The sequence below is a fragment of the Sesamum indicum genome, linkage group LG8, assembly GCF_026168435.1.
Source record: "Sesamum indicum cultivar Baizhima isolate 11 linkage group LG8, ASM2616843v1, whole genome shotgun sequence".
NCBI lineage: Eukaryota > Viridiplantae > Streptophyta > Magnoliopsida > Lamiales > Pedaliaceae > Sesamum > Sesamum indicum.
The window spans coordinates 26054812-26067732 of record NC_142664.1 but is presented as its reverse complement, the minus strand read 5'-3'; the positions used below and the strand labels follow the sequence as shown (position 1 = coordinate 26067732).

The following is a 12921-nucleotide window of genomic DNA, read 5'->3' as shown; positions in this document are numbered from 1 at the left end:
CACTGTTTATTGTCAAAATTATATATTTTTATATATAAATATGTATATATATCAATATTTTATGTTTCATGTTATATTTTTTTAGACAAAAATCACTGTTTATTGACAAATTATGTCTATTTTATATTATATACATAAAAAATATATATATGTTATATATAAAAAGTTAAAAAAAAAAAAACACACATATAAATGCAAAAACATAAATCCAAACAATGCCCTAGGTGTTTTATAAAATGACAAGATTCCAAACTATCATGATAATATATATATATATATGTGTATGGAGTGATGTTAATAAAATGTTAATATTTTCTGTCTAAAGTTTAACGAGATGGGATCAGGTGAAAGCAGTAATTTTCAAAGAAGGTGCACGTGTAATTTCATAATTTTTTTTAATAAAGTGTAATTTCGCATTTTCAAATGAGATATGTAATTAATTTTAACTACAATTATAAATTATAATAAATATAGAGAAGTAAGTTGAGACAGAATTGTAGAGAGTGGGTAGTTAAGAGAAATAAAAAATATAATTGTGAGATTATTAAAAAAAATTGAAATTACTAATTTAACCAAATTTTGTTAAAGGGTAGATTAGGGTATTAAAAGATTGATACGAACAAAAGATTTTCTTTTATAACAGTATACGTAGATATTATTTCATTAAAAAAATAATTAATATTATTTTCATATCTCAATTATTAACAAAAATAAGAAGAAGAAAGAAAATAAAATAATTATAAGCCGTAAATAAATTAGCAGTAGGCCGAGAAAAATGGTTTGAACAATGGAGACTAACTAGAGGACTAAAACAAAGAAGAGAAGGAAGAATAGTAATACAAAAAGCATGAAATAAACATCAGGGAAGGGGAGGGGAGGGGAGGTGAGGGAGAGAGAGAGGAAGTTGAGATCACGTTTGTTTGTTTGTTGTAGGTGCTGGCTGTTGTGATTGTTGGTGTTTCTTGGATATTTTACAACGCAGATTGGAAGGAGAGGGAAGAAGAAAGGAAAAACCTATTTGTAAGGATTTTTTTTTTTCTTTTTCGTTTATTTTCTTCTTGTTTTTGTTGCTTTAATCATACCCTTTCTGCCAACCATTTCATGCATTTTTCTGGCATTCGTTGGTTTAATTTGCATGTTAACTAAATGTTGTCATTTCTCTCAATATTTGAATTTGTGTGTTTGTTTTTGAGAGCTTTTGTTTACATATAATCTTGTCACGTGAAGCTGGAGAAGAGAGGGAGCATTGAGCTTTGATGTGCGCAGCTTTTTTATTGCTATTCTTTCCGTTTCATTCGTTGATGGTAATTTGGTGTGGAATTGAGGATGAGGAATATTTTGGATGAATATTGCACTGAGAAAACGTTGTGCGTTTGTCTTTTATTCATTTTTACTTATTTGAGTATTAATATTCATTTTGAGTTTGAACTTTTACCAAAGAGGTGTATTTGCTCTGCTTCAATTTTGATTTTCCATTGCATCTAAAGTTTTTGGTGGGAGGATTATGCTTGTTTCTCCGGCCCATTGTAAAAGAGAATTTTCTCTTTTTCCACTGATAAAATTGATGGTTTCATATTGTTCCATTTCTATTTCATCTGAAAAAGTTTTGGGTCACAAATGTACGTAAAGAATACGAAGAAGGGAGAGAATTAGAAGATATATTTATGCTTTTTGTGTTTTATTTTAATGTGGAAAGGCGACTGGACTATACAATAATTATATTGTACTTTGGTGGTATTTTAGCTCTCAAGTTGCTCTTTTCTTTTTTAAAAAAAAAAGAATAAAATATCTCGTGGGGCTGCATTAAGATGCACAATGGAGTAACATTTTTCCGATTCTATGTACAAGTTGCTTCAATGATGTGAGCCATATTGATTTCTTCCACTAGTGAGTTACTTTATTATCATCACATGAAACAAAATTTCAAACATCATAAAAATGGATGTTTTTTGATGGTTCGACTTTATCTTCATGGAGGCAAATGGGAAGGGACGTTACAGGCTTACGCATTGACAAGAAGCCCAGCATGGTCAATGTGATATCCAATGGCACCAATGAAGCCGCAATTCATGTTTCACCTAAAGTGTCACCAGAAAAAGTTGAGACGAGAGATTATGAACCTGGTGATCAGACTGTGAATGGCATACCTGATAAATATAACAAGATGCAAGATGTTACAGGTGTCAAAAGCATCAAACGTGAGCTTGAAGAGAAAATCAATGAAACCGAGGCTAGGAAGTCATTTGGGAAAACATTGAGCTGGTCAACAAAGCTATCGTCGGGGTCTGTTGTTGATGGCACAACAGTTGCAAATTCTTTAGAGCAGCCGGCACCTACTACAGAGGATGAGAAACAGACTTTGTATACTAAGGGGGTTGAGACCAATGATTCCGGAGCGGATTTTTCACCACGGTCTAATGATCTACATAGTCCTAAGAACACAGAAAAGCAGCAGGTAAATTGCTTTCTTCGTGTACCATGATATTTTGTATTTTCCCTATTGTTTTATGATGTACTTCCTATTCATTCTTGAATACACTTAATTTATAATCAGGTAAGTCTACCTTGAATTAGTAATCTATTTGCTTAGATACTAAGTGAAGCCCCAATTTACTATGATGGTTATATGTGGAGTTGTGGTTAGAGTTTTTTGATAAATTACATCGATAATTTTTGTTCTTTTAAATTGGTGTGAATTTAATAAAAGAAGAAACAGGTCTAGGTTATTACTGACATCATTTGAGCAAATTATAATCTAGAGTATTATTGTCGCCTAATGATGGGGTCCTCCTGCAGTTTTATACTATTTTTTGATTATGTAGTTTTGATTGACATAGCACTACGCCATCTAAAAGTTTGTTAATGTGTTGTATGTGATGACTAACTTACGAGAATAAATGTTGCTGAAGTTTAGTTATGCATAAAACTCAACTCTAAGATACACATAATCATTGCTTTAATGGAAATGTAATTTGATGCTGATTATGCCAATTTTTATTACAGCCAAACTCTCCTTCCATGTCAACAAAGCAGCAACTTCTCCACTATAAAAATGTTTACCATGAAGAAGACAATTGTTCCATGGCGTCCTCGTATCCTTACTCTGAGTTTGGTTTTTCATTTCTTAGTTTTTCTTCTCTTCTTTCTTGCTATTGCTCATGAGATAGTTGTCTTTTATTCTACTCTAGCTATTTGATATGGCCTTGACATTCATAGTGATGCAACGTATCAACGGACAATTAGATCCAGAGTTACAGTTCCGGTTGCTCCAAAATTCACTTGCGTGGACCGTTTAGAGAAACGCAAGGAGGTAATTTTTCATTTCTTTAAGAGGGACGTTAATGTGTAATCTACTATCACGCTCTCACCTTTCTTTCAATAAATACTTTTTACTTTTTTTGTTGCCCACCTCTTTTAGTTTTATGCAAAGTTGGAGGAAAAGCACAAAGCTTTGGAGAAAGAGAGACTTGAACATGAAGCCAAAGTCAAGGTACAACTTTTTCGTATGCCCTTGAAAATTTCCATTTTTGTAACATTTTTTGTGCAATTTCCAATTCCATATTTCCTCTTCGTCATCTCCTTCTTCTAAAAATATTACAAAGGTTATATGCATTCTTATTTCTTCATGTTAATTTGTAGGAGGAGGAAGCGGCAGCTATTAAGGAGCTGAGGAAGAGCATGGTGTACAAAGCAAATCCAGTTCCTGATTTTTATCGAGAAGGGCCTCCCCCAAAACCTGAGCTTAAAAAGGTATCTAAAAGTCGTAGGCTTTGAGGAATGATAATGACATTGTAGATACTTGATTGTCTCAACATGCTCCCTAATGTGCAAGTTCACATTCCACAGTTGGTCATTTCTTTTCTGCCAATGTATAAAAAACCTTAATCATTTGAGCTTAAGGAAACATCTCATTTCGTGCTGCCCGTCTCTTGGTACAGAATCATACTATTCTTTCAATGGTTGTATGCAGTTACCGGTCACTCGTGCTAAATCACCAAAGCTAACAAGGAGAAATAGTTGTGGTGATGCAGTAAAGAATCCAAAGGACAAGGTACTTTGTGAAAGAGCAGCTCGTCACGATGTGAGCATTTACCGAAGGTAAAAACTCCCCCACTATTCCAAACGGTAAGGATTGAATATAAAACATGAATGAAACCAGCAGATTTGAAGATCATGAAGGATCATCATCCGAAAGAGACAACAAGAAGTTCTCATGTGAAGGAGAATGAGAATGCAAATATTGTTGTTGAGTTGTGAAATATATGTCTTTTCACCCTTTGGTAGTTTTAGTTTTTGAAACTTTAGTATGTAAAAACTTCTAAGTTTTCATATATGTGATATTAAAAATGTTGTCATGACAGTTTTCTTTTCTGTTGACTTGTCAAATGTGATGTCTGAATCATGAGCTGTATATATATCTTGGTAATTTATGTGATTTCTTTAATTACATATTAGGACTCTTTCAATCACCTTGCTTTTAGATCTTTTTTTCTAAATGTTACTTTAGTTAATTAACATTCAATATTTAATGATTCGAAGTAAGTAAAATATGTTCTTAATTGTCAAAGACTTAAATATGAGTAAAAACATATATAAATAGAACTTATATGTATGCATAATAGTTGCCCCGAAACTCATGCTTTGAGAAAACAGGATTCCAAATATGGATTTTTCATTTTTTATTTTTATCCTTGTTTTGAAGATAGTTACATAAACTTCCTCAAATCTTTAGTCTGAATATAAATCCTTAAGTTTTCAACATTATTTGTAGCTCTTTTGGAGTTAATTGTTGTTGCAAAATCCTAATATATTTTATGAAAAGTTCAATTTGTCGTTTAATAAAAACTCATAGAAGCAATGCTTCAGACCTGGAAAAAAAAATATTTCTTGCAATGTAGCTCTATAAGAACCATAAATAGAAACATGTGAAATATTTAGTAAAAGATAGATATTTTAGGTACAATATAAAAGAATGTTGTAATTTGGGAGAGGGTGTCAGGGGGTCATTTCAAAATAGGAAGTGCTTTATGAACCCAACGTGAAATATTATTTTTAATCATACTGTCTCAAACTATATGTTCACAAAAATTCGTTCCGGACCATTCCAAACCAGATTCTTTGAGATTGTCCAAATTAGAGAAATTGCTAAAAGTTCATCACATGGTGACTATGTTTCTTAAAACCTTTTCAACATTGACATTTTCTTTTATTAGAAATCAATACGTGAGATGCATGTAATATATACACAAATGAAAAACTTAACTATGCAAAAAAGACAATCAATGTTTATTTCCATTTTTAAGGTTTTCCTAAAGAAAACTCTAAAACAGTTTTCAAGTCAATGTATAATTCATTAGAATGTGTATAGTTGGGAAAAGTTACGATAAATTATATTTTGTCATTTAAATTATACTTTGTTATCTAAATTTTTTTTATGTTAATTTATCATTTTAATTTTGTGAAATTTGCACTCACTTATATATGACTATTTTTCAGTTGATTTTTTTATATAAAAAAAAAATCACATGCAGTGCATACGTGAAATTATGTGAAATATTACTCTACAAAATTATTTAAATTTATAATTGCATTATTACTTTGTTATTTGTGGTTGACCTCTACCCTTCTAGATGTTATCACTTTATCTTCTTTTAGCCTCATGCATCTTTGATCAAGCCTACAGATTGAGAAAACTTGAAAAACAGTATTCCAAAATTAGAAACAGATCAAAACGATAATAATCCAGATGAATCAACTCAAAACGACACTAAATTCAAGTTAGTTTCCACAATATAAACACGTAAAATCTAACTATATCACTAAGCCTCCAAGATTGGCCCACTTCTCCAGCGGTCCAGCCTCACCAAGCCCAGCAAACACCTTAACTCCCGTGTTTGATATTCTTGGCAAATTTTTTACCTCGAGTCGTTGCGTTGATCATAGTCCCCTTTGCTCTGTTCCTGTGCCCAATCAAAACAAGAACAGTCAATTTTCTATTACCATTCTTATGTAATTACCGTTTAACTGTCGCACTGACCCCTTTCTTTCCCATATATATATGCGTATACGGAGAGAGGGGAGAGAGAGAGGGCGAGCTCGGAAGAAAATAATTTCTATTCACTGTACAAGAAATTCTCTAACTCAGGCTCTTCTCCTGCTTCTTGCACCGATCTAGCTCCACACAAGAACAGCAAAACCACTCACAAAGAAGCAACCCGTTTCAGCCAATTCTTGTTTCCCATGAGGATTCGTGGAAGAAAACTTCCTGCAGTAGATCACCCTGTTTCTTCATCTTCACCATCATCATCTTCGTCATCCTCTTCTTCATCGTCCTCGTCATCGATCACTGCCGCTCATTCTTCCTTAGCTTCATCGCAAGATTCCTCCAGTTCTTACCCGTTTTCTTTGCTCGCGACGACGGCCCATCGCTGCCACGGCCTCGATCTGCTCGTGAAAGCCATTCACCAAGTTACTGCTGGGTCCGTCATCGGAGTCCCTTATATCCAGCGCCGCGTCAAGATCAGGAGGAGAAGAAGAAGGCGAGCCCTCCAGTTTGATTCCTGCATTTTTGCTGAGCTTTTCGAGCAGAAGAAAGGGCAGCAGAATGAAAAGAAGCTAAATAGTGTCAAGAAGAAGCAGAAGGGGAAGAATTCCGTGGCGAAGGGGCGGCAGAGGAGAGTGATGGGTTTGCCGTCTAAGCTTCAAGATTCAGTTCTGCAGCCATGGGGGAGATCTGCTGCTGCTGATGAATTGGGCTTGTGAGTTTTATGTATTGTTCGGATTTGTTGGGAGGAATTGGGAGGTGAAATTTTTGGATCTTAGATGATCTTCTTTGAATTCTTAGCTGCTAGTAATAGATTTAAGAGATGAGTATTGTTTGTTAGTATTATTTGATTTTAACAGGGATTTTTCCTCTGTATCAAGAATATGTCCTTGATTTGCTTCAACTTATCAATATTAATGAGAAAATTCTTATATTTCTCTTCTAGATTTGGTCTTTGCTCTTGCTCTGATATCTTAATATTGAACTTAAATGGAGTTGGAATTAGGAAAATGCAATTTTAACATGGCACTAATCTCACCCTTAGTTAAGTTTCACACCACTAACTTGGAGATTCATTGCTGTTGGAGTTTTAGTTGTTTATTTGGAATCTTTCTCATCCAAGTGCAGGCTTAAAACTTTTAGATTTGAAGTGCTATAAAGGTATGTTTTCTCTTTCTTCTTTTCTCGTGCTTTCGACGGTTAGTATGAAAATGTGCTTGGTAGTTTGGTAGATGATTTCACCTGATATCCATGGTCTAGCAATTGAATGAAGTCGGGAGAATCATGTGGCCTAAGAGCCACACCTTGTTGAAAGATAGATGGTGAATTCGAAAAGATTGAATGAATATTAGGGAGGATCATGTGGCCTAATAGCGGCACCTTGTTACTATGAAAGATAGATGGTGAATTTTCGAATAGATTGAATGAATATTGCGGAGGATCATGTGGCCTAATCGCGACACCTTGTTACTATGAAAGATAGATGGTGAATTTGAATAGATTGAATGAATATTATGCGGTCTTGAGCAATATCTTTTGTGCTGATAAGCACTAATGATGAAACATTCTGGAATATATGCAGAAGTTGTATTTGCGGCCAAACTGAAATAGCTCCAGTTTAGCTAACTAGTATAGAAATTGCTCTCTCTATTTGGCAACTTTTTCTTTGTTCTATGTCTTGGTGTTCTACCAGCCTGATTCCGTATGCTATCTAGAGAAAATCATGGTCCATGGACTTTAATGTTGTTTAGAAGTTCATCAAAGTTATAGGAGTTTGCAGGGAATACTCTTGTTTTGGGTCGGAATCAGGCCATATTAATTGCTTGGCAAAGAATGTGCAGATCAATAGCTGCCAAGTATAGATTGGATTGACATGTACAAGAAAAGACAATTCAATTTGCTTTACTGCGTATGGAGAAAAATATTATATATTTCTGTAATATGAATGAATGAAGAAGATGCTTCTGAATTGAACCTCTTGAGGTCTAAAAGATGAGAGGAAAGAACCAATCTCCTTTGTTTTCATTACTTTGATTTAAGATGTTGTGACAATAAAATTAGTGGGATGTAGATGACAAATGAATGGAAAAATGCAACTGATCCTCGCAAGCTTTGCACATCAATTGCAGGCAAGGAGCTTGCCAGGTTTATAAGCGCCAAGGTTTCACTTCTAAATAATTTTACTAACTTCAACATTGGGGGGCACAAATCTAAATGATTTTACTAACTTCAACATTGGGGGGTTATTGTGTTGTTCTTACCGAGCTTACCAGGGCTTTCCTTGTGTTGTTTTCAACAAGCTTATGAGTGCAGGTGCACCTGAGGGATTTTGGAACTAAAACTGGAGCTAGGAGACGCCTACACACACGTAAAGTTGAAAGTTGAAACTCAGATCATTTCACGTCGTTTATGGAAAACCCAATACTACTGTCCAAAAACGAAATGACTGAAAACCCAGAAAAATAAAGAACTGAGGCAGGACCCTCACGAAACCAGATCCCACAACAGTTGACTCACCCCCAGGAGGAGGTGATGGACATTAATTGAATTGCAAAAAGTATCCATGGAATGGGGAAGGCAGTTGCTGGATAATAGCCAATAGGTGCGCCTAGGATGAGGAGACAAGCGTTGGGCGCCCAAGTGTACCTAACCCTTCGCCCCAACCTCCATGAATTCAGAGGGGACTATCCCAGATGCTAGAGTTGAACAAAACCCCAAGATGGGACCTGAAAAGGTCGCACGGGCTGAATTGGAAAAGGTGGCAAGCCATATGCCTCCACCTGATGCATCCGCAGAAATGAAATGCAGGGGTTGAGTGATCATGTCGACAGGCTCCCTAGATGTATGGAGTGATGTGTTAGGACTGCAAGCACACGGCGTCTCTCGTGTAGCACTTGAGATGTCAATCCCACAGAGACTAATATGATTATTAGATTCTTGCGACTTTAATTAGTTAAGCCGGTCTAAATTAGACAAGTGTTGGGAACATAACTAAACTAACAAAAAAACAGTAAATAGTTCATAGAAAAACGATAAATGATGAATGTCTAGAAAAAAGGAAAAAATGTATCCACAACGGTTGACTAGTATTTTTTTTTATCAAACCCTCTCTCTTAATTTGTGTATTTAATTAGAAGGGAATTATCATAATGGAATTTGTACCCTTTTTCAGTATATGAAAAAGTTGGTTTAATCAATTAACCTACCTATTCTCATACAGATTACAATAATTGCCCTTTTAAGATCTATGACAATTTATGCAAACCCACCAAAGAACCAACCTGCTTTCGTGTTTATTCTTATGTCTAATTCCCAACTCTTCAATGTGGAATTTCACCTTTTGATTTTTCACTAGGCATACAAACTAAAGAAAAGATTATTTGATTGCATCCAAGAAGCTCTGATTTAGAATTTGAGTTTGAGTTTGATCCTCGTATAATTTCGACACAATACCATTTTCTTTTTTTCCGACTATCATGTCATCTTTTGACACTCCAAAAGGCCACTAAGCTCGCATTGCCATAAAATTTGTAACTATGAAAATGTAATCTATATTAATACAAGAAAGAAATGTATTTTCCGTTTATGAAGGACGATTTGTAATACTGTAATGCTGAATTTTTTGTTTTTATTTATATGATATTTTAAAATATAAAATATTATTGATTATATATGCATCGTGCTGTCACTATTAGTAATTAAATTAAAAATTAAATAGAAGAAAAATGTGATTTGTTGATTTGACATGGAACAGATATAGGCCAAATAAAAGTTTGTTACAGTTGGGAAGAAAGGGTGGAGTTGAGAAAGAAAAGGGCGGAATCCAAGGACTTCCCCTCCCATTAATGGGACTTGTTTTTTAAGTTTTCCAAAGCAAAAACTGCTAAACTGGTGGCGGTGTTTGCCTCCACACCATTGAACAAAACACCCAACAAAAGCAAGAAACAAGAAAGCCAAATTAAAGCAACACCACCTCTACGGCGGCCCGTGGCGGTTTTCCCACTGTCCTCCGCCGCGGCTGCTGCTTATTACTTTCATCAGAAAACGGCATCAAACCCGTGACTTGGCTGATTCACAGATTACCCAACGTGTAAATATTGATTCAATTCCATAGCTAGTGTGTATACATATACATATATATGTTGAGATGGGAGAACCAGAAACCACAACATTAATCCAACCATCACCACCATCGACGTCTCTTTCACGTGCATGCATTCTTGACGAAAGCTGGTGGAGTAACCCCAAAACTAAGAGGAAACTATCCAAGCAGCTGTCCATAAACGAAGTCCCCCGCAACATAGCTTGGGAGAGGCGCCGTCGCCAGATTCTCCAGCAGGAGAGGAGGAAGAACAGCATTGCCATCCAGCAGGAGGCCGCGGATGATGATCATCTGACACTCACAGACGAGGATCTGAAAGAGCTTAAGGGCTGCATAGAGCTGGGTTTTGGCTTCAATGAAGAGGAGGGACGACGGCTATGCCCAACGCTTCCAGCCCTCGACCTTTATTTTGCGGTGAACCGACAGTTTTTGACCAGCCCGATTGCCAGCCCCGCCAGTACTGGCCCTGCACGATCGCCGGCTGCCTCCTCAGCGTTCAGTCCCGGAGGCCGCTATTCAAGCGGGAGCCCGAGCCCCACGAGCGATCCTGATTCTTGGAAGATTGTCAGCCCAGGTATATATACAGATCCATATTACTTTCACCTATTGTTATTGCTTCCCACTTTCTATTACCTCTACGTATCCTGATTTCATGTGAATTCATCCCTTTTAATTTGATAATTTTTAATGAAAATTGAAGATTGAGATTTCTTAATTTATGTAGCTCAAATGATGGGCACATACCATGTATTCTTTTTTGGGAAAAAATATACGATAGTTGTGTATAATGTAAAGTGAGGCAACAATTGAATTCTTTATCTTTAAAGCAATATTGTCCCTCACTAATTGTTAAAAAGATATGCAAATGTAAGTCGGGGCAAGACTTGGATTCTTTATTTTAAATAATATCGACATGAGTGCTAACAACACTACAAATGTTGAAAATCAACAAACAAAATGATATTTTGAACTCTTTCAATAAGAATACTATAATATTTTATTATCATGGGACCTATTTACAAAAACCGACAGTAGTTCAGTTGGTGGTTCATTTGAAGAGCTACACCCTGGTCTGAATGTTAGAATCACATAAATCACTCAATCACTCGGGTTCCTTATTTCTCTTTTACCATGAAATTCTTACACCATTTTATTGAATCTTATTCACATACTGTGGTAGTTGTATTTTTGCTCAGGGTCGGTACATGTTTCGTTCCATTAATTCTCATTACTGATACCATAATTATTTTTTAAAAAAAAACTCACTTTTTAATCATTTCATAGATTTTGTTGGTATTTTAACATAAAAAAGTCACATGATTAGTGTCAATTAATCACTTATAAAAGATTATCTATACTAATTAGTATTGCCACAACTAATTGTATAATGTGCAGGTGATGACCCTCAACATGCGAAGAAAAAGCTAAGGCATTGGGCGCAAGCAGTTGCATGTTCTGTGAGGCAATCCGCTTTAAGGGGTGAGATGGATTTAACAGAGAAGGAGAGGGAGACATGAAAACTAGGAAAAAGAAAAAAAAAAATTGCTTGATTAGGCTTGAAAATGTACATGTTCTGCGGTGAGGGACGGCGTAGGCCGTCGACAGCTTTCAGTACGGCAATTTTGAAGGCGAGGGATGAGAAAATTGCTTTTCTAGGTTGCATGAGAGCTTCTCTCACTAATAGAGGCCGGACAACGTTGTCGGGCTGTTAGATAGTTTGTTTTTTCTTTCTTTTCACATACGACTTTTTTAAAATTATAAATGATCGGCTTTGTGCTAAATTTGTTTCTTCATCTCTATGACGATCGGTTTGGACAGCCGTGCATGCATGGCTTGATGATGATGATGATTCTACCGATGAGACCTTTTGTGATGTCTTAGATAATATAGTTAGCATGCGATTGGTTCTTGGTTCAATGTGCATGAATCTATAAAATAGAACCCTATTGCTTTTAATTCATTGTATATATTCTTCCAATAAAAATTTGATTTTAATATTTTTAATGAATTTATTAAAAAATACCTCTCAAACTTTTCTATAATAAATGAACATGTTTTACATAATTGGAGATAGGAGGTAGATGGTTGGTACCTAGCTTGGTGTTGGAATTGCATAGGGAAGCTTTGTGTTTCTTTGTTCCATAATTTGGGTTCTATATACTTTTAATTTTATTTACAGAATTCTTGAAAATCGACTCATAATTTAAAAAAATGATCACTTTCAATCATTTTACCAACTTCTTAAAAAAATTGATGGAAGAAGTCACATATATTAAAAAAAGATTTTCTCAAATATTAATTTCATTACGTTAAAGATCATGATTTAAAAATTTCAAATCAATGTCAATTACGTGAATAAAAATTCCAGAGAAAGATATTCCTTTCAATAATTTAAAAAAATACAGTAGAAATTTAAATTGAATGGAGTAAACAAAAATATCAAAATCTCAAAATTGAATTTTGTACAACATCTTCACATAATAATTTGGTTAAACTTCTAAATCATGTTGCATTTTTTATTTCAAATAATATGTACGTATTATATATATAAAATATTTCCTTAAATATAATAAAAGAAATAATTTTTGTACACGTGTTGTGTATATGGTAAATAGAATATAAAGGTGAGTTACAAGAGTCTTTTTTGAGATTTGCGATAATTATATATACCTGTTATTTTTTTAAAAAATATAAATATCCCTTTAAAATAAAAAATACTAATATTCATAGAATATTTGTTATGATATTCATAATTTTAGGAATATTTATAATTTTA

The 12921-nt window shown here is 34.6% G+C and overlaps 2 protein-coding genes across 2 annotated transcripts; both read left to right on the top strand.

The window, feature by feature from the left end:
* The first annotated feature begins 834 nt into the window (after positions 1-834).
* Positions 835-4360, top strand: LOC105168891 (uncharacterized). Its single transcript, XM_011089085.3, is given in 8 exon segments — positions 835-1020; positions 1978-2455; positions 3004-3092; positions 3217-3310; positions 3419-3490; positions 3640-3750; positions 3971-4092; positions 4094-4360. Coding segments are annotated over 7 exon segments (1005 nt in total). The 5' UTR covers positions 835-1020; positions 1978-1981; the 3' UTR covers positions 4137-4360.
* A 1676-nt stretch (positions 4361-6036) lies between these two features.
* On the top strand, positions 6037-11934 carry LOC110012476 (uncharacterized; the record flags this gene model as incomplete). Its single annotated transcript, XM_020696389.2, has 4 exons — positions 6037-6758; positions 9798-9897; positions 10158-10719; positions 11541-11934. Coding segments are annotated over 4 exons (1506 nt in total), but the record flags the coding sequence as incomplete, so codon positions are not given.
* Between the last annotated feature and the right edge of the window lie 987 nt (positions 11935-12921).